General features: G+C 39.9%; 1 protein-coding gene across 1 annotated transcript in view; it reads left to right on the plus strand.

Annotated features, from left to right (window-relative positions):
- LOC124721516 (cyclin-dependent kinase 17-like) overlaps positions 1–22,959 on the plus strand; it is a 197,437-nt gene that overhangs the window by 22,331 nt on the left and 152,147 nt on the right. Inside the window, exon 2 of the mRNA XM_047246532.1 lies at positions 8,185–8,353. Within this exon, the coding sequence (XP_047102488.1) occupies positions 8,233–8,353 (121 nt within the window). The 5' untranslated portion in view covers positions 8,185–8,232. The remainder of the gene's footprint in view (positions 1–8,184; positions 8,354–22,959) is intronic.

Consider the following 22,959-nt stretch of genomic DNA (forward strand, 5'->3'; position numbering starts at 1 on the left):
CTAGCTAACTTGTTGGTGGGGCCACCTACAGTGCTGACAATTGGCCTCAAAGGAACCTCGGGTTTATGCACTTTGGGTAATCCATAGTGTCTAGGTGGGCATGCTTCTCTTTTACAAAGCAGCTTCTTATCTTCGGAGGAGAATGAAGATGCTTTTACCAGTTGATTTTTAAAAATCTTCATATTCGGATCCTTCTGAAGTTTTTTGTAATTGGAGTAATGTTGAGGCACTCACAGGTTTTAGGAGGGAAGGTGGGAGCACATGTCAAGAAACTGTAGATAATAATTTTTCCTATGAAACGCTGTTGTATTCTTTTATAGTTAGCACCATTAATTATTGTAGTATGCTGGGCAACTTGTAGAACTTTTTTGCAATTCCTAGTAATAAACAAAAGGTAAAATTTTATATTTCAATTGAAGCATCTTTTTGTTGAAATTTGACCATGTAGTGGGACACATTTCAATAGGGGATATGTGATACTTTTCAGCACCTAAATGAGATCAGTTCTTTTTATTTTTAAGTCAACTAAAGATATATTTTTTGAATGTATCACACACACACACACACACACACACACACACACACACAAACCCACCCTTCCAGGACTAAATTGGTGATCCCTTGATGTCTCAGAATATGTCCTATGAACCAATCCCTTCTTCTAGTCAGGTTGTGCCATAAATATCTTTTCTCCCCAATTATACTCGGTACCATGTCATTAGTTATGTGATCTACCTATCTAATCTTCAGCATTTTTGTGTAGCACCACATTTCAAAAGCTTCTATTCTCTTCTTGTCTAAACTGTTTCTCGTCCAAGTTTCACTTCCGTGCAAGGCTACACTCCATACAAATACTTTTAGATAAGACTTCCTGACACTTAAATCTATACTTGATGTTGACAAATTTCTCTTCTTCAGACACATTTTTCTTGCCATTGCCAGTCTACATTTTATATCCTCTCTACTTTGGCCATCATTAGTTATTTTGCAGCCCAAATAACAAAACTCATCTACTGCTTTAAGTGTCTCTTGTCCTAATCTGATTCCCTCAGTATCACCTGATTTAATTTGACTGCATTCTATTATTCTTGTTTTGCTTTCTTGGTGTTCATCTTATATCCTCCTTTCAAGACACTGTCCATTCAGTTCAACTGCTCTTCCAAATCCTTTGTTGTCTCTGAGGGAACTACAATGTCATCAGTAAACCTCAAAGTTTTTATTTCTTCTCCGTGAACTTTAATTCGTACTCTATTTTTTTCTTCTTTTTTTTTTTGTTTCCCTTAATGCATGTTCAGTGTAAAGTATGAATAATGTTGGGGATAGGCTATAATCCTGTCTCGCTTCCTGCATAACCACTGCTTCCCTTTCATTCCCCTGGACTCATAACTGTCATCTGGTTTCTGTACATGTTGTAAATAGCCTTTCACCCCCTGTCAGAGAGGGTATTCCAGTCAATATTGTCAAAAATGTTCTTTAAGTTAACAAATGCTATAAATCTAGCTTTGTCTTTCTTTACCCTATCTTCTGTGAGAAGTCATAGGGTCAATATTGCCTCGCATGTTCATATATTTCTCTGGAATCCAAACTGATCTTCCCCGAGTCTGGCTTCTACCAGTTTTTCCATTCTTCTGTAAAGAATTTGTGTTGGAGCGACTTATTAAACTAATAGTTCAGTAATATTCACACTTTTCAGTACCTACTTCCTTTGGGATTGGAATTATTAAATTCTTTTTTAAATCTGATGGTATTTCACCTGTTTCATACCTCTAGCTCACGAGATGGAAGAGTTTTGTCATGGCTGGCTCTCCACAGGCTATCAGTGGTTCTGACAGAGTGTAGTTTACTCCCGGGACCTTGTTTCGACTTAGATTTTGCAGTGCCCTCTCAAATTATTTTCATGGTGTCAAGTCTCCCCCATCTCATCTCCATTTATGTTGTATGAGGTCTGTTCAAAAAATTCCAGAACGTTTGTGATTTTGCGCCAATGAGTGTTGGAGCGAAATGCAGTTGGCATCCCTGCACACACCTGTGTTCAATGTGTAACTGCTGGAAGTTTCATTGTTTTATGTCTGTTAGTTATTGTTCAGAGCTGTATTGAGTGGAACGTTGTGTCATACAGTTTGCGAATTTCGAGATGGCAGAGTTAGAGGAGCAATGTGTCTACATTAAATTTTGCAGGAAACAAGAAAATCTGTAGACATACACCAAATGCTGGAGGAAGCCTATGGTGATGAGTGCTTAAGCCATACTCGGTGTTACAAGTGGTTCACACAGTTTACAAATGGCCAGACAGAAGTTAAAAATGACCCTCACTCAGGACGCCTTTCGACGTCTACTGATGATGCTCATGTCAGTAACGCCAACAAAATTGTCCATGCCAATTGAAGACAGACTGTCTGAGAGATTGCAGAAGAATGTAACATTTCAGTTGGATCATGTCATGAAATACTGACACATCATCTTGGAGTGCACCGTGTTGCCACAAAGTTCGTCCATGGCTCATGAGTCAAGACCAGAAAAACTTTTCTGTCGCAATCTGTGAAGAACTTTGGATCGCACAAATGAGAACGAGATGTTCCTTAAGAGAATAATAACTGGTGATGAGACATGGGTCTATGATGTTGAGATCAAGGTTCAATCTTCACAATGAGTTGGGAAAGATTCTCCAAGACAAAAAATACTTGTCAGGCCAGGTCAAATGCAAAGCCATGCTGAGAGTTTTCTATGACTTTGAATGATTAGTTCATCATGAATCTGTGCCACAGGGACAAACTGTTAATCATTGGTACTATTGGAACGTATTGCAATGCCTGCAAGAAAATGTGAGAAGGAAATGACCTGAATTTTGTGAGACAATGTATGGCTCTTGCATCATGATAACGTACCCCCACATTCATCCATTTTGGTGTGTGACTATTGCACAAAAAGTGCAGTCACTTTGCTACCTCATCCTCTGTACTCTCCAGATCTGGCCCCTGCAGACTTTTTTTTAACTTCCAAAGTTGAAAACCCCATTGAAAGGATGAAGATTTGCAACGATAGATGAGATGAAAGAAGATGTACAGATGTCATTTCACACGATCCAGCAAGAGGTGTAACAAGACTGCTTTCGGAAGTGGAAACGATGTTGGGAGCGGTGTATGATTTGGGAACATAGTGTTTTGAAGGAGACCATGCACAATGAGTAAAAGGTAAACATAGAAAAATTTTGTGATTTTTTTTTTAACATAACTCGTGTTCTATTTCTATAATACTGCCCTCAAGTACGTCTCTCTTGTATAGACTCTGTATGTACTCCTTCCACCTTTCACCGTTTAGCTTTCCCCTCAGTGGAGGACTGGTTTTCCATCTGAGCTCTTGATATTCATACAGGTGGTTCTCTTTCCTCCATAGGCTTCTTCAACTTCCCGTAGATGGTATCTGTCTTTCCCCTAGTGATCCATGCTTCTAAATCCTTACATTTGTCCTCTAGCTATCCCTGCTTAGCCATTTTGCACTGTTTGTCAATCTCATGTTTTAGACATTTGTATTCCCTTTTTCCTGCTACCTTTACTGAATTTTTATAAATATCTCCTTTTGTCATTTAAGTTCAACATCTTTTGTGTTACCCAAGGATCTCTACTAGTCCTCATCTTTTTACTTATTTGATCATCTGCTACCTTCACTGTTTCACCTCACAAAGCTACCCATTCTTCCTCCCTTGCTCTTGTTAATTCTTCCCTAATTCCCCCTCTGAAACTATCAACAACCTCTGGCTCTTTCATTTTATCCAGGCTCCACTCCTTAATTTCCTACCTTTTTGCAGTTTCTTCAGTTTTAATGTACAGTTCATAACCAATAAATTGTGGTCAGAGTACACATTTGCCCCTGGAAATATCTTACAGTTTAAAAACTGATTCTGCAGTCCCTGGCTTTCACTATATAATCAATCTGAAACATTCCGGTGTCTCCAGGTCACTTCCATACACACAGACTTCTTTCATGGTTCTTAAACCAAGTGTTAACGATGATTAAATTATGCTCTGTGCAAAATACCACTTGGCTTCTTTCATTCCTTCCCCTCAGCTCATATTCACCTTCTATTTTTGCTTCTCTTCATTTTCTTACTATCAAATTCCAGTTCCCCATGACTATAAAATTTTTATCTCCCTTAACTATCTAAATAATTTGTTTCTCATTGTACATTTCCCCATTCTCTTCGTCTACAGAGCTACGTCATATATAAACTGTACTACCACGTTAGGTGTGCGCTTCATGTCTATCTTGGGTTCAATAGTGCATCCACTATGCTTTTCATAGTAGCTTATTCACATTTCTATTTTCTTATTCATTATTTAACCTACACCTGCATTACCCCTATTTGATTTTGTATTTACGACCCTGTATTCACCTGGCTAGAAGTCCTCTTCCTCTTTCTGTCGAACTACACTAATTCCCACTCTACCTAACTTTAACCTATCCATTTTCCTTTTTAAATTTTATAACTTACCAGCCCGATTAAGGGATCTGACATTCCACACTCCGATCCATAGAACACCAGCTTTCTTTCTCCTGATAACGACATCCTCCTAACAAGGGAACCCCCCCATCGCACCCCCCTCAGATTTAGTTATAAGTTGGCACAGTGAATAGGGCTTCAAAAACTGAACACAGATCAATCGAGAAAACAGGAAGAAGTTGTGTGGAACTATGGAAAAATAAGCAAAATATACTACCTGAGTAGTCCATGCGGAACATACGTAACATCAAGAAGCTTTTCAGCTCAGGTGTGCCGTGGTCCTGTGGTTAGCACGAGCAGCTGCGGAACGAAAGGTCCTAGGTTCAAGTCTTCCCTCGAGTGAAATTTTTTTTTTCTTTATTTTCGCAAAGTTATGATCTGTCAGTTTGTTCATTGACGTCTCTGTTCACTGTAATAAGTTTAGTGTCTGTGTTTTGCGACCGCACCGCAAAACCATGCGATTAGTAGACGAAAGGACGTGCCTCTCCAATGGGAACTGAAAACATTTGATCGCAAGGTCATAGGTCAACCGATTCCTCCACAGGAAAACACGTCTGATATATTCTAGACGACACTGGTGACGGCATGTGCGTCACATGACAGGAATATGTTGTCGACCCACCTAACTTGTACACTTGGCGAATGGGTAAAAAGATTCTTCTACCTTGCCCTATTTAGGTTTTCTTGTGGATGTGATAATCACTCCCAAAAAAGTGATGAAAACATAAGAGTTTGTGACATAAACTGAAAACAAAAAATTAAATTTTTCACACGAGAGAAGCCTTGAACCGAGGACCTCTCGCTCCAAAGCTGCTCACGCTATCCACCGGACCACGGCACTGCTAAGCTGACGTCGTCCTCGATGTTGCTTATCTTCCACATGGACTACTCAGTTTGTATATTTTGCTTATTTTTTCATAGTTCCTCACAACTTCTTCCTGTTTTCTCTATTGATCTGTGTGCAGTTTTTCAAGGCCTATCCACTGTGCCAACTTATAACTAAATCTGAGGGGGATGCGATGGGGAGGTTCCCTTGTAAGTAGAGATCAACAGGGGGGCTATTTTACCTCTGGAATGTTTTACGCAAGAGGATGCTGTCATCATTTAACCATACAATAGAGCTGCATGCCCTCAGGAAAAATTATGGCTGAAGTTTCCCCTTGCTTTCAGACATTTGCAGTTACCAGAACAGCCAGGCCGTTTTGGTTGACGTTGCAAGGCCAGATCAATCAATATACAGACTGTTGCCCCAGCAACTACTGAAAAGGCTGCTGCACCACTTCAGGAACCACACATTTGTTGGGTCTCTCAACAGATGCCTCTCCATAGTGGTTGCACCTATGGTACAGATATCTGTATCACTGAGGCCCACAAACCTCCCCACCGATGGCAAGGTCCATTATTCATGGGGGGGGGGGGGGGGGGTGTCTTTGTTTTTCACATTTTACTCCTGCCTGAGGAAGAGGCTGGATTTTCAGATGTTCTTCATTTGTGCTTGCTTAAAACAGATATTTGATTTTTCTCTTGCAGGCGTAGGACTACAGCTTGTGAGTTGGCATGAAAGCAGTGCTGTTCTCAGCTTTCAGCTGTGTAGCGCTAATGGTTGCAAGCGAAAACAACAGCTGCGACAACGCTGAGGCGCATTCATATTTATGTTTACAAAATTGCATTACATGATTGGTTGATGTAGGCGCACTACAATTGTCGGGGATCTTCTTAATGCTGACTGAACTACAGGTTCTCATGCAATAGTGCAGCTTCAAGCAACTAAGTGAAGCATCTGGGATGTGTATTCAGTCTACTGTGGAATCATCTGAAATAATAGTACCTGCATAATTATGTGTCATTTGCTTTATTAAAAGTTGCTACTCTTGTTAAGCTAGTTTGTTCAGGTTTTCATTAGGTGAACTATTGATAACGACCCCTGAAACCCTTGACCAAGTCAATTCACAATATTTATTTACATTCCAACTACTTTTGTATGCTTGAACCCAGCTGTTTTGCATATTTTTATGCAAGCTGTCATATCTGTTTGTAAGACAGTCCTTAAATATTAATAATGTAATCACCAAGCTTATGTTCATTTGCAACGAAAACTTGTTGACTTGTATACATCAAGTGATAACAGTTTGGTGATGGTGGTGTTTCATTACTGTCACTCAGCCACTGCATTACTGTTTCTTAATCTGTCAAATAAAGCAGAATAGTACATTCTAAATAGATCTACAGCATAAGAGACATTTCATCTTTTATTGCGTTCATGCACATTACAATTTGTTCTTCGCTTGCTACTAATTTAAGACACATCTTTCAACTTACTTTGTACAAATTATTCCATAAGTGTATTATTCTCTAAAGAAATAATTTAGATGCACTGCGAGGGACATTTTAACAGCGTTGAAATCTACCCCCAGGTTTTGTTGCAATCTACATCTACGTACATACTCACTCCGCAAGCCACCGGACATTGGGTGGCAAGGATATACTGTACCATTATTAGTAGTTTCCTTTCCTGTTTCACTGATAGATAGAGCGAGGGAAAAACGACTGTCAGTATGCCTCTGTATGAGCCCTAATTTATCATATCTTATCATTGTGGTATATTGGCAGCATAGTATTATTCTGCAATCAGCTTCAAATGCTACTTCTCTAAATTTTCTTGATAGTGTTCTGTGCAAAAGAATGTCACCTTCCCTCAAGTGATAACCATTTAAATTCATGAAGCATCTCCATAATACTTGTGTGTTGTTGAGACCTACCAGTAACAAATCTAACTGCCCGCCTCTGAATTCCTAAATATCTTCCTTTAATCCAAGCTGGTGAAGATCCCAAACACTCGTGCAGTACTCATGAATAGGTTGCACTAGCGTTGTGTTTGTGTTCTCCTTTACAGGTGAACCACACTTTTCTAAGATTCTCTCAGTAAACTAAAGTTGACCATGTACCTTCCCCACCACAATCCTCACTTGCTCATTCCATTTCATATCACTTTGCAGTGTTACACCCAGATATTTAAATGACGCAACTGTCAATCGTGACAGTGCTAATGCTGCATCTGGACAGTACAGGTTTGTTTTTCCTACTCATTTGCATTAACTTACATTTTTCTACATTTAGAGCCAAATACCATTCATCATACGAACTAGGAATTTTGTTTAAATCTGCCCCACCTTCAGCCATTAAGGTAAAGCTCCGTTACTCACTTTTTTAAAAATGTGCGTCAAGTAGTTTATAGTATATTAATAAACAGAATCTCCTCCTTGATTGTGTGAAAAAATCTCACTTACCTCAGTTAATATTAAGTACCAGTAATATGCTATTGAAAACAAAAGTACTTGTTAAATAACAATCTTCTTATGGATAATAATGGAGAGCAATCTGTGGTCAGTTTTTGTCCTCTTGAGGAACTCAACTGTTGGCCTGTTGATCAGTTAAACAGAGATTCTGACAGTGAAAAATTCAAATTGTTGAAAAGTGCTCCCCCTCTCCCCTCCCCCGTTTACTAACTAATGTGTGCACCTATGAGAAAATGTTTTGCGACTATGACCAAAGTAAAAAAGTTATATTAGTGATAGTGGTTTTTGTGTACTGAGTGGGGGGAAAACATAAAATCTTTTGTTTAAATTTGATTATAAGAGTTTTTATTTAAAAAATTATTTTATGTGTTAAACTCTCTCCTGTTTCAGACAGTATTGTTAATTTGGTTTGCTAGTTTCCAAACTGAGTGCCTTAAAATGAGTATGAAGAGGATTCGCCGCAGGCTTTCTCAGACGTTCCGTTTCAGCATTGAAGGATCGTTATCTGAGTTAGCTGAACAGTTGACTATTGATAATAATGAAGAAATTAAGAAGAATGGTGAGTCAAATAAGTCTTTACAGATTTTTTCCTTCTTATTGCTCATTGGCACTTAAAGTGGAATTGTAAAAGTTAGATAAATTTGCGATAATTTACTATTGCTGAGGCTCTCCAATATTGGAATAGAACCCCAGCATTGTACGTAATGGGGAAGTCATGCTTGTACCTCAGGCATAGGTGATGTATTGATCTGATATAATTAAATTTTCCTTGAGACATTTGAATGATGATCGAAGAAGGGGAAAATAAGCTGAATATGTGAATTGAAGTTTGTGTTAGGGAGGGCATTTTACTAGGGTATTCTGTGCAGCTATGCTAGTTGTAGTGCTGTGGTTGTGTAATGGCTAGCATACCTGCCTAGCAACCAAGGAGACCTGGTTACAAGTCCCAGCTATGGCACAAATTTTAAATCATATCTTCAGCTTCCATTATTATTGTTGATAAAGATGAGACTCAAATGCCTCAAGGAAAATTTAATTATATCAGATGAATTAAATTTAATCCACTTTACAGTGTGTTCCACCCCACTATGTGAAATTGTTTAAAACAAACAATGGAAACTATAAATTTAAGTGTGTGGATGAAACCTGCCTCCACTAAAACAAGTCCAATGTTTAAACCTGCTAGGTGTTACAAAATGCTGTGTAATTGAAAAGGCCTATAATTTCACAACTTTTCAAGGATTGTCCTCAGTGGAGTGGCATGTGCATGTGTGTGTAGCTATTATGTGTGAGGCTACCAAAGTACAAGATACAACCTGCTTCCCTCCATGTTAATAAATGTTCTATAGCCAAGAACTCAGCTTACTTCTGTGTTTTCGCATATCTGTAGGATCATTTGGTATCAAGAGAGGGTACGGAGGGTGGAAGAAGAAAACCCAAAGGCCTGTGTAATTATTTGACTTGGGTTGAAGGTTGTCAGTTGGTCTGTGGTTTAAAGGAATGGCTCCGTTGTTTACTCCACTTTACCGTATTGAGATGATTCAAAGAGTTGCAGGATAAAATATCAATCTCAAGGGCTCTCTGCGGATAGCTTGACTTCCTCTGGCATTTATTAAATAGAATATTGCTGCAGTACTGAAACTAATGGAAGAAAATGAATGTGTGTTCAAGCATACTATAGCAAGGCAGCTTTGTTCTTTGTGGACACCACAGTTCTTTCCACAGGAACAAAACGCACATCATGTCTCATGGTAGAAAAGAAGAATTTTTACAAATTTCTTACATAATGCATCTTGCTTTGTGAGTAATACCTCTACAGGCAGCAGAAAATGGGTTTATTACTATGGTCTTCAGATGAAGAAATGACTTTTGAAGATGGTGGTACACTTGTTACAGTCTGAAGACACTTATCTTTCTTGCTATAAGGAGAATGTCCAATCATTTGATGTTTGACTATCATAAAAAAAAGCCACTGGTATGTGGCACAAAGCTCGTGTTGAATCCCAGAGTACTTCAAATTATCAATCAAAGAACAAAACACATTTAATTTTTACTTTGTTCAAAAGTTTTTTTTTTCTGACTATTCAGATTCGGCAGGCTTCAGACATCAGGTGCATCATTTGGTACAGCCTTGATCGTGCCACATGCAACTTGGCTACTTTCTACATGTAAAGACTTCTTAACTGATAGAAAATTTGCATTGATAAAGAAGTCTTAAGATACATGGGATAATGAAAAAACTCACCTGCTCAAAGACACGTGGAAAAGTAATTTAATGAGTGAGTTTGAAAAATGGGCAGATACTTTGACTGTAACTTACTTTTTCTTTTTTCAACTGAATAAAATAAATAGTGATGTATTACTCTCCTAATATCTCTCGTATATATAGTATATAGGGTAATGGCATGGAAATTTTCTGCTGGTATTGTTATTTATGAGAAATAAATTCCAACTGAATTCTACTAAGTATACAGCTTGAAGTAATAAAGGAATTCTCTGGTGGAAGATGAGTATTACCACCATTATTTCAAACTGAGTGAGGTGGCGCAGTGGGTAGCACACTGGACTCGCATTCAGGATGATGACGGTTCAAACTCGCGTCTGGCCATCCTGATTTAGATTTTCTGTGATTTCCCTAAATCGCTTCAGGAAAATGCCACAATGGTTCCTTTGAAAGGGCACAGCTGACTTCCTTTCCCATCTTTTCCTAATCCAGCGGGACTGATGACGTCAGGTTTGGTGCCATCCCCCAAATCAGCCATCCAACGAACCAACCAACCACCATTTAAAAAGCAACAGCAAGAAATATGAATCAAACACTATTTTGTGTGTTACTTGATATGTCACTGAGACACCATTTCCAGTATTAAACATAGTTGTTTCCACTTCATGATTGGCAAAAATTTAATCATTTTGTTTTTAGTGATTTCAGTTTCAAGTATTACTCAATTTCAGGCAGTTGGAAGTGTTCAGCGTATCACTTACTTACAGCACTTGTTCAGTCCAACTTCTAAATGCACAAAGCTTTCCACACAACTTAATTTCCATTGTCGTGTTATAAAGACACATGCATCGCCTGTCAATTTTAACCATGTTATATTCAGTTATCAGTCATTTGACAAGTTGCGAAGGTCACTACAGCCTTCATATTCTCAAGAAAGACTTCAATTTCTTTCCCAGATTTCCTGTCGAACAGTGCGATCAAAGCAGATGTAGTGTAGTCCAATACTGGGGTAGGTGAACTGGGAGACACTAGGGTTTCTTCCCCTCTGACTATGCTAAACTTCTTTAGTTGTCAGCCAAACTACAATTATCCTCATGTAACTGTGCAATCTAGCACAAAAATGGTGCAATCAATCTTGAGCGGTAACTTTTTTGCCCCCGTCCCCTTCTTGTAACTATTAATTAGTAAGGATAGAGATGGAAAATACAAAAATAGATAGGTCGCACATGGCAAAAGCACCCACCCCATAAATCCACACTTACTCACACTGTTGGCTACGATCTGGCAGAAACAAAGCATGCAGTGGAGTCATGTTTGAGCACACCAGTTGAATTAGTGCAGTGATGTGCTGAAAACCGACCACACTAGTTTACTCAATGCCACTTCTGTCCTCAGTTGTAATGAGGGCGGAGTAGAACAGCAGAGGGTTGTCAGGATGGCGTGCCTAACAACATATCAGATGGTTGTACTGGGTCTGTACATTATCGGTTTCTGGTCGTGGGCTGACACAGCAAGGCTATGAGTGGCAACAGTATCTGTGTTTGTTATCTGCAGCTGTGGCTTGGTGATGCATTCTCAGGGTTTGAGAACTGGCTCCAGTAAATAATCGAAGGCCTGGACAACTTTAATGGGTTTATTATGACTGTCCATCCAGTACAGTTCACATCTTTGGTAAGTATAATGGTGGTCAAACTCCACACACCGAGACATCTATAGGCTTCAGTACTATGAACTGACATAACCTGTTGGATAGTAGCCACCACCACCATCTTTTGGGTAGGTTGTTGAACATATTTATAGGCTGTGAGCCAGCCCAGCCCACACCATTCAGCAACTTGAATGAGAAGCTTATAATGGCCTAGGTACCTGCATCTTCACCTTCCACGCTGAGAGCAGTTTTCTGTCTCTTCTAATCAATTATCCTTTCAATCATACTCGGCCCTGTGCTTCAACTGGGATGACTGTATGTAGGAAGAAAACTCTAAGTACCACAGTATTTACATTGCAGACATGATTGTTATTTCTAGCATTTCTTTGCTCCAGATTCCTATGTGATTTGGTACACTGTAGAATATGACCTCCTTACATAGTTCTTGTAAGCAAAGAAATGAATTTTGGATGTTCTGGCCTAGTTTCTCTGATAAATACATGCAATGGATGGCCTGAAACACAGTTAAGGAGTGGGAGTGGATTGAAGAACTAGAGTCATAAACAGGTGTGGGTCATAACATACTTAGAAGCTCACACTCAGATCGGAGGTGATGTTGAATTTGATGTCCTCTGCCTCTTGGTACACAAGCTGCTGCATACAGAACTTATGTAGCGATGGGGTCAAGCTGAGATTTTTCAGGTCTCTGTGGCTGGAGACTGTATAGAATGACTTGGATGTAAGGCTAAGGAGGTAGACATGGTGATGACAAGGAAATGAGACTCTGGGTTGGTTTTCTGGTATGCTTTTTACCGTTTCTTCGCGTGTTTGCATTGAACATGCAGAAGACCAGAGACACCAGTTTGTAACATTAGTAAGTGTAAAACACAGACAAGGCATAGTAGATTTTCCATTAATACAATTAATACATCCCTGTGACACAAGTGCATACTATAAGCAATCACATCTTCTCCATCCTTCATCTGCACTCCCAGAATTTCCTGTGAGCCGGATTGCAATTCCGTGCACATGGTCATAACACTTCTCTTCTTTTCACTTCATGCATTGGATGCTGCATGTGAGATATCTAAGCATCACTCCTTTGGTTACGAATGTGGTGGTGGTTACCAACGTATAGATGGAAATGCGTGTTTTCCAGTTGAGTCTCTCAGTCTCTGCTACCATTTTGTATAATCCAAACTTATTTTCTAATTCATTCATATGCTGTCCTATCCCTCCTGCGTGCTACTGCTGCCAGGGTTAGGCTAATAGTGGCAAAGTGACTGGGGCTCTTCATGTCTCTGATGATGATCACTTCGTCTCCCTCCCCTGTACCTTAAGAATTCCTATACACAAGTCATTAATCAGTTTTGACATAGAATTTAGCCTTTTCTTGCTGCTTTATATTTCAGAATACATCAACTCAACTTTTATCACAACCTCACATGTCTAAAGTTAAATGAGCTCCTTTAATCTGTACACGTATACTGTTATGAACTTTTTATTTGTTAATTGAAGGACTACATTTGGTCCAAGCATCCTTAAAACATGAAAAACATCTTGTCTCCTGCCCTGAATTACTTGGGGTTTTGAGCACATTGATAATACTCCTTATTCTTCTCCTTATATTCCTTATGACCTCTGTATGTGTTTCCTCTGTCTTTATCAAGGGTGATGGTGGATGGGGTGTCCATTTCCCTGCCCCAGTGCAACTCGGCCACATGGCGTCTCTTATCCTGATGCATCTGTCTATAGTGCAGTTCCTTGCACAATGACTTCCTCTCATACATCTAAAACAGTAATCTCTCATAGACTGGATTCACCAAACTTTTCTTTACAAGAGGCGATGGATGCTTTTTTCGTTAATGCCAGATCCACTGCTTGGACTAACATTAAATCTTCTGTGCTTGCTCTCATGACTGTTTCAGTCCTCTCATCTTCAATTCACCATATAAATACTGCTCGTGCCACTTTCCCAATTAGCACTGGGCTTCCCAGAATGTCAGATTTCCCATTATTTCCAGGATGGCTTCTCAAAATTGGTCCTGCAATGTGTCAACACAACATGCCCATTTGGTCGTATTTTCGGCCCTGGTCTGTGTACCAGAGAATGATAGACGTGCAGGGTAATCCAAAGTCCATTTTGACTCATAGTTCTCCAACAAAATACCCTTCACATTTACCCAACTTGTTGTCAAATTGCATACAAGTGGTTTTCTTTGAACTGCACCCACAATCCTAATTTCAATAGCACACTGTGACTTGGTCACAATTGCCTATGAATTCTCTAATTTCATCATACAAGACTATATAGTGAGCAGGGCCCTCACTAACTTCCACATCCATATTAGGTGGTTTTTTATCCTTTCTGAGAAAGGATAGTCTACGGCTCTGAGAGCTGTAGACTATGTTGTGATTCACTCACCGTCAGTCAATTCAGCAGTGCTGCATTGGCATAATGTTGGAATTTGGTGTGGTCAATACGCACACGCTGCTGATGCAGATGATGGCAGTCCCAACCTTAGTTTTCGTAACAGCTGCAAAGCCATTCTCTGTTGTTTACTCCAGTGGTGTGCTCGCTGCTTTATTGTAATTTTCCAACACAGGACGGTAGACAACCTCCTGACTTCTTCTTGTTTTGCTCCTGCTGTATGCTGGAAAGGACTGATCTACCTGTTCATTGTACCTGATGTACCTCGAAAGCTCAAGCTGATTCATTCTAAGACGGGGTTTGCTAGTTCTCCTTAGATAAAATTCTATCTTTCATGCTCTAAGGCACCTTACTTCTTAGTAAAGGTAGTAAGCCAGGTATCAAAGGCTGGACCCAACACCTGGCACCAGTTTGTGTGTGGTAACCTGACATGGACCGTAACGTACTTACTTAGTTGATGCGGGATTTGAGGTGATAGGCGTCATGGTATGTGAGTGGCTGTGTCTAGGACTGAGATGATGATGGGTTCAAGCTGAGGTTTTTCTGGTTTCTGTGGTTAGAGACAGCATGGTATGACTTGGATGTTAGGCTAAGGAGATAGATGCAGTGATGACAAGGAAATGAGACTCTGAGTTGGTTCACTGGCCTGCTTTTTATTGCTTCTTCATCTTTGAAATGTAAATGCAGAAGAGGACAGACACTAGGTTACAATATTGTATGTGTAAGGCATAAATGAAGCTTACTAGATTCTCCAGTCAGTAACCAGAAGAAATGGCCAGTTCGGCTTATAACTTCATTAAGATTTGGGTATACACAATAACGTATGGTACTGCAGACCACAAACCATGGAAGTGCCTGATCATCGCTCTAATCGAACCTTTAGTTTGAAGTCCTCGTCACATTGAAAGTGATGTGCAGACATAGGTACATGCAGATAAATGTATGGTGGAAACCAATAACCCTAGTCCAGAGGTACATACAGGCATACTTTGCAAGTCCTTCTTAGTTTGCAAAGTTAATTCAGTATAATTTTCACTCCCTTACTATCTGCTGTGGACTGTTTGTCATCCAAGGCTTCTGGCTGGAAGTCTCCCCGAACTGGAACTCTACTTTGTTTGATGTGAGAGGGCCCTTTGGTGCTGTTTGCTTACTGATGTATATGACAGCATCGTTTTATAGCCACAATTTGCAGCCATTTAGCATGAAATCAGTTTCTCAATGTGTATGACTTCTTTGTGGAGTCACAAAAGCGGTTTGCACTGTACCTCTCTAAGTTAAAATGCTTACTGCTAATAGGACAAGGAATTCTGCCTTATGCAAGACACTTTTTCAGTTTCGTTTTACACAGACATGGTTCAGCACTTTTTGCACTATCTTCAGTGGGTTATTTTATTTAGCACAAAAAGTGCTGAAATGTGTCTGGGTACAACAAAACTGAAAAGGTGTCTTGCATAAGGCAGAATTCCTCGTTCTATTTTCATAGCAAGTGTGGACATAAGAAGTACTGCATCAGCACAAGATATATTTAGACGATTTCTCTTTTTTTTTTCTGGCTACCGTTCGTGATTCGGTCAAAATTTCTTTTGACATTCATCCATTACTGGCTTGAGTGGTATTTATTTTTCACAAGGATTCCCACTTCACGATAAGCTCTCTCTTGTCTGATGATGTCCTTTCTATGGAATGCATATATCATTAGCACAAGGACTCCTAAAAACTGGTCTTGTGCAGACTCCTTTCCTAATAATCTTTCTTTGTTCTACAAGCACCGTGGGGCATGTACGAGGGTCAGTCAAAAAGTAATGCCTCCTATTTTTTTTTCTACGTTTGTCAGGAAATTTAAATGCAATTACATAGGTTGAAAACCACAACATTGAGGATCATTTTGTCATTTTTCAATGTAATCTCCGCCCATCTCTACAGTTTTGGTCCATCTTTGAACAAGGGCATGTATCCCAGCATGGTAAAAATCACAGCTCTGCTTCCTAAGCCATTGACGCACGGATGTTTTGACGGCCTCCTCATCTTCAAAATGAATCCCACAATGAGCTTCTTTTAGTGGCCCGAACAGATGGAAGTCTGATGGTGCCAGGTCAGGGCTGTATGGGGGATGAGGCAAAACTTCCCATCCAATTTTGACAATCTCGTCAGAGGTGTGACGACTGGTGTGTGGTCTTGCATTGTCATGCAAAAGAAGAACATCTGCCATTGATTTTGTTGGGCGAACTCGCTGAAGACGTGCTTTAAGTTTGTTGAGGGTTGTGACGTATTGAAAGAATTTATTGTGCATCCCTGCTCCAAAAAATCAACCAGAATCACACCCTCTGTATCCCAGAAAACTGTTGCCATAACTTTCCCTGCCGATCGCACAGTTTTGAATTTTTTCTTCCTCGGCGAGCTTGTGTGACGCCACTCCATTGACTGCCTCTTTGATTCGGGTTCAAAAAAATGCACCCATGTTTCGTCCCCGGTCACAATCAGCACAAGATATATTTAGACGATTTCTCTTTTTTTTTTCTGGCTACCGTTCGTGATTCGGTCAAAATTTCTTTTGACATTCATCCATTACTGGCTTGAGTGGTATTTATTTTTCACAAGGATTCCCACTTCACGATAAGCTCTCTCTTGTCTGATGATGTCCTTTCTATGGAATGCATATATCATTAGCACAAGGACTCCTAAAAACTGGTCTTGTGCAGACTCCTTTCCTAATAATCTTTCTTTGTTCTACAAGCACCGTGGGGCATGTACGAGGGTCAGTCAAAAAGTAATGCCTCCTATTTTTTTTTCTACGTTTGTCAGGAAATTTAAATGCAATTACATAGGTTGAAAACCACAACATTGAGGATCATTTTGTCATTTTTCAATGTAATCTCCGCCCATCTCTACAGTTTTGGTCCATCTTTGAACAAGGGCATGTATCCCAGCATGGTAAAAATCACAGCTCTGCTTCCTAAGCCATTGACGCACGGATGTTTTGACGGCCTCCTCATCTTCAAAATGAATCCCACAATGAGCTTCTTTTAGTGGCCCGAACAGATGGAAGTCTGATGGTGCCAGGTCAGGGCTGTATGGGGGATGAGGCAAAACTTCCCATCCAATTTTGACAATCTCGTCAGAGGTGTGACGACTGGTGTGTGGTCTTGCATTGTCATGCAAAAGAAGAACATCTGCCATTGATTTTGTTGGGCGAACTCGCTGAAGACGTGCTTTAAGTTTGTTGAGGGTTGTGACGTATTGAAAGAATTTATTGTGCATCCCTGCTCCAAAAAATCAACCAGAATCACACCCTCTGTATCCCAGAAAACTGTTGCCATAACTTTCCCTGCCGATCGCACAGTTTTGAATTTTTTCTTCCTCGGCGAGCTTGTGTGACGCCACTCCATTGACTGCCTCTTTGATTCGGGTTCAAAAAAATGCACCCATGTTTCGTCCCCGGTCACAATTTTTTTCAGAAACTCATCTCCCTCCAAACGGAAGCGCTGCAAGTGTTGGGAGGCTATTGTTTTCCTTGCCTCTTTATTCTGATCGGTTAACATTCTTGGAACCCACCGTGCACAAACTTTTGAGTACCCCAATTGTTTAATAATCGTGATCACACTGCCTTTACTAAGAGAAATAATGCGACACACTTCATCTGCAGTCACCCGACGGTCACCACGAATGATGTCATCAACTTGCTGAATGTTGTGTGGAGTCACTGCACTCACCGGCCTGCCGCTCCGCTTTTCGTCAGTCAACGGTGTTTGCCCTTCAGCTTCCTTACAACGACGAACCCATCGTCTAACAGTGCTGACATCCACTGTCACAACACCATACACCTTCTTCAGTCTTTCATGAATGCGTATGGGCGTTTCACCTTCTGCATTCAAGAATTCAATCACACAACGCTGTCTCAAACGAACATCGATGTCGGCCATCTTACAAACTTCTGCTGTGCTGCCACCTGTTGACACAGAAAGTTACTACTGCAGTGGATTGCAGAAGGAGGTTTGAGGAATGGCGCCAAATTCAAATTTTTCACTTAACTTAATTTCTTTAAGTAGAAAAAAAATGGGAGGCATTACTTTTTGACCGACCCTCGTATATTAAACACTGTAGTATTGGAGCCAGGTTACTGTATCGGTTTTTCTTTTCATTTGCCTTTCAGCCAACATTAAAAACTCACAACCAACAGTGGCCTGATTGTGGGGCTAGAGGTTCCTTGTAATATACTTTATATTCCATGTCTTCTAAGATTGGGCCTTCATCAGACCCTTCAGATGAAATGTACACCATTTTATCTGGTGACTTGTTTGCCATATTACTTGGTATGTGCTTCTTGGTTCCTTATTTGCTCTATGGGGAGTGTCTTGGTTGTGTTTCTAAGGTATCACTAACTGTAGTGAGTCTGTTTCAGGTATGATTATTACTTTGGTCGTAATTGTTATCTCTCAATTTTTGACACGGGAAGATGGCAGGTTTAGTGGTAGATGTTGTCTCGCTTGAAAGAACTGCATGACGCACATGCATACAAGAGCATGTTGAGTCCATAAATGCACCATCTATGTCTCTGAATACACAATTTTTGCTATGATATTTCTCACTGCAAAGACAAAAGATATAACAAAAATTATAGTTACATGAATTGGCACATTTTTCTAGCCTCGGGCTGGTGTACACATTTACTCTTCTCTATTTCTTGGATCTTTTTGTCTTTATTATAAACCAGAATCCTTGCTAGTAGCTGAATGTTAGCTTGAAAAGATAATATACTTTTGGTGACAATTATCCTTTGCCCGACCTGTACTACTTCGATAAATCAAGTAGCAAGACTCTCGCAAACAAGTGTGGTATCGCTAATTCCTTTGGCATTTGAAGCTCTGGAGATGATTTGGGATGTGTGAACCAACCCGTAAGCAGATAAATCAAGGCTCAATATGTTCAGCGAAAACTGCTGAATTGAATGTCAGAATGAATGTGGGGTATTTTCGGGGTTAACGGTCATCAATTTGTTATATTTAGCACTTGAGAAACAGCACCTTGCCCCCATACTGTATGTAGTTTGACAGGAGCCTACATTGTTATGCCCTTGAATGATATGACCCGATATCTTGAATTAAGAATTTTGTGCAATTTTGCTACAAAGGGATATGTGCTACTCATCTCCCCATTCAGAATTTGCCGTCACTACTCTAGATATCACATTGTTCACAGACAGTATTACATTCAGTCGCATCTTAACTCGTTTTAGACAACTTATTGTTTTCTGTATTCACTTTTGTGCTTTACCCTTTCATGCAAATTACCACACCCAAAAAGAGTGGCCCAGATGAATATAAACTTAGATTATGTGTAGAACAGTGTGCCAATGTGACTCATTGACATCAGATGGCACAATATTAATGTGTGAGTGAGTTTGATTGGGGCAGAATGGTCTGTCCCCATCTTGTGCATATGTCAGAGTGTTACATTTTGGCTCATAAGGCATGCTGCAACAACAGTAATCTGTGTGGAAGCAACAGACTGTGATAAGTGAGTAATGGACAATGCCGTGTGGCTACAACGTGGAATGATTCCTGTCTTGTCCACATGTCAGTAATGCACCCTACAACTTTGTCCAGTTACTTTGGGTTGATACTAGAGCACAGCAACAAATGTGAATCTGTCTTTGTTGATGGTTCAGCGCTGTCTGTTGTGGACATGCATACCATTGTGTTAGATTTCATTGTCTAGAAATCAAAAATACTTCAAACTGTAATGGACAAATGAATGTCATTGCTGACATTCGCCATTGCAAAATGTAGTACTTTGAAGGGGTGCCACTTTGTCCTGCCCTACTTCGACACTCCCATATGTATTTAGACATTACAGGAATCAAAGTTATGTGCCAGTTTGTGCCATAATAGGCAAACAGTATGTGTGATGTCATGGAGCTCTATGGGATACAATCGGTGATCTTGACTCCTATCACAGAATGCTACATCATGGAGGCTTTGTATCTCTTAGGTACAGCCTCTCTTTTGGACAGCTCTGTTCCAGATGGAGGCATAAAATGTTCAAACTTTCGTTGAAATATTCTAAGTAATACTGGTACCACTGTTTTCTGTGCCTACATATTTTCTTCAGATGCAGGCATGGAAAATGTTGGGGATGTGGTTGGTCAATAATACCGGGTGATCAAAAAGTCAGTATAAATTTGAAAACTGAATAAATCACGGAATAATGTAGATAGAGAGGTACAAATTGACACACATGCTTGGAATGACACGGGGTTTTACTAGAACAAAAAAAAAAAAATATATACAAAAGTTAAAAAAATGTCCTACAGATGGCGCTTCATCTGATCAGAGTAGCAATAATTAGCATAACAAAGTAAGACAAAGCAAAGATGGTGTTCTTTACAGGAAATGCTCAATATGTCCACCATCATTCCTCAACAATAGCTGTAGTCGAGGAATAATGTTGTGAACAGTACTGTAAAGCATGTCCGGAGTTATGGTGAGGCTTTGATGTTGGATGTTGTCTTTCAGCATCCTTGGAGATGTCGGTTGATCACAATACACTTGCGACTTCAGGTAACCCCAAAGCCAATAATTGCCCGGACTGAGGTCTGGGGACCTGGGAGGCCAAGCATGACGAAAGTGGCGGCTGAGCACATGATCATCACCAAACGACACGCGCGAGAGATCTCTCACGCGTCTAGCAATATGGGGTGGAGCGCCATCCTGCATAAACATCGTACGTTGCAGCAGGTGTTTATCAGCCAGGCTGGGCATGATGCGATTCTGTAACATATCGGCGTACCTCTCACCCGTCATGGTAGCAGTTACAAAACCAGAATCACACATTTCCTCGAAGAAAAAAGGCCCGATAACAGTAGATGATTTTTTCTTTTTTCTTCCTAATAAAACCCCATGTCATTCCAAGCATGTGTGTCAATTTTTACCTGTCTATCTACATTATTCCATGGTTTATTAAGTTTTCAAATTTATACTGACTTTTTGATCACCCGGTACTTTCAGCATAGTCCTCCAGCAACCAGTGGTGATGCTTTGTAAACTCATATGAAACAGTGTGAAGGCTGATTTCTCAGGAACATATCTAGCCTTTCTTTGATTCCTCACTGCAAATTTTAAAGACTCTGTTACCTAATCTGTGGTATGCACTTTATTTCATTCATATAGATCCTTCAGAGTGGTTGTAATTATCACAAAAACCAGTGTGAATAGGATACTGACAACTCATTAATGGTCCCACTTGTGTTTTTCTGATGAGAAAAGAAAAGAAAAAAAAAAAACCTCACAATTTGAATCCATTTGTCTTGGTACTTATAACGGATCCTTGTTTTATCCAATATATGCTTAGGAAATTACCTTGTTGAGTTGGGTGTTTGTATTTACCAAGAATCAACTCATCCTGTTGGGAGTAGAAGAAAAAAGCTATGTAAGAACCATCTTGATCCCCCAGATAACTGTGGAAATGTATATCAGCTCAGGTAGGTAGTCCTGTGTGTGTCTGAGGAAGCCTAATGTGACTCAGGGAAGATAAGTGCACTGAGTTTGCCAGTTAAGATGTGTTTCACCTCAACATCCATATACCGTAATAGCATGTAGCTAACATGGAGGTTGCATCTATGTGGTATAGAGGCTTATAACAACTTCATGATCTATGTGGTAAAACCAAGGTCTCTACTCACCAGTGTTTTAATATCGTGCCTAGTGGTGGGTGCTGAAGCATTCGCAGAGGACATCTGGCACTGATCAGACCCGCTCTCACTTACAAATGGCATGTTCATCACACTTATACCCAGACAGAACTAAGTTTCCTGATGTACTCATCATTTAGAAATACTTCAGGAGTGGTTGAGAAACGTGCATGTGGTTTGAGATTCTGCCTAAAAACTGTTGATATTTGTTTCATGAGCATTAAAATGTGGTCCAAGGCAAGGCAGATAAATCAGCAGTAATAGATCGTGCACTAGGGCAGGGAAGCCATGAAATTGATTTCTCAGACACTGTTGTTTTACAAGATATAATAATTACTCTCCTAGGATGTGCAGAGGCCATAGAAATATCAAATCACAAAACAATTTCAACAGAAGAGGAGGAGGAGGAGGAGGAGGAGGATTGAAATTAGACATGGTGTGAGAATTAGCGTTTAATAAAACAAACTGTGCCAGCTCTTCCCCACAAATCCATTGCATACATTGGCATGACTCCGTGATCTTAGGCAGGAGTCTGATGACATCACAAACAAACTCTTGTGTGGATGCATGTAAACAGTTTGGCTTTCTGAGTTGTTAAAGCCTCCGATGATGTGTCCAGTGTTGGAAGACAGCACATTACGCAGAGAATTATGCCTTGAACAATGGCCTAATGCCCATAATACAAATATCAGCAATATTGCAGATACCGGCCATGGAAGTTTGCCTTCTGGATTGTGTTAAGTTTATGTTTTAGGGTTTGTGTGCATAGTTCACTGTTTCCATTTGACATAAGTGTGTGACAAATACAGTGTAATGACTCTACTACAAATGTCAATTATTAACAATGACACCTTCCCTATCTTCAAAAAATCTGCAAATGAGGCTGCATTATAAATCTAGTAAAAAGTAAAAACCTCATTCAACTTCATAGCCACTCTGATACCTCCTTGCATGCTATCCTGACTCTCAAAAACCCTCAGATTCTGTTCTTTGACTTCTTGTCATTTTTATTTCTGATTATTTTATGGAACCTTTTCATACATTTTCAGTGTTGATATAGGTTACTAGGAAGTTGAATGGAGAGGTTTGAGAACCACTTTGAAATAGATAAAAAATGCTTAAAATTCAGGAGTGGAGTACTGGAAGTGGTGTGTCAGTTGACTAAAGATATCTAC

This window comes from Schistocerca piceifrons, chromosome X, assembly GCF_021461385.2.
Source record: "Schistocerca piceifrons isolate TAMUIC-IGC-003096 chromosome X, iqSchPice1.1, whole genome shotgun sequence".
Taxonomy (NCBI): Eukaryota; Metazoa; Arthropoda; class Insecta; order Orthoptera; family Acrididae; genus Schistocerca; species Schistocerca piceifrons.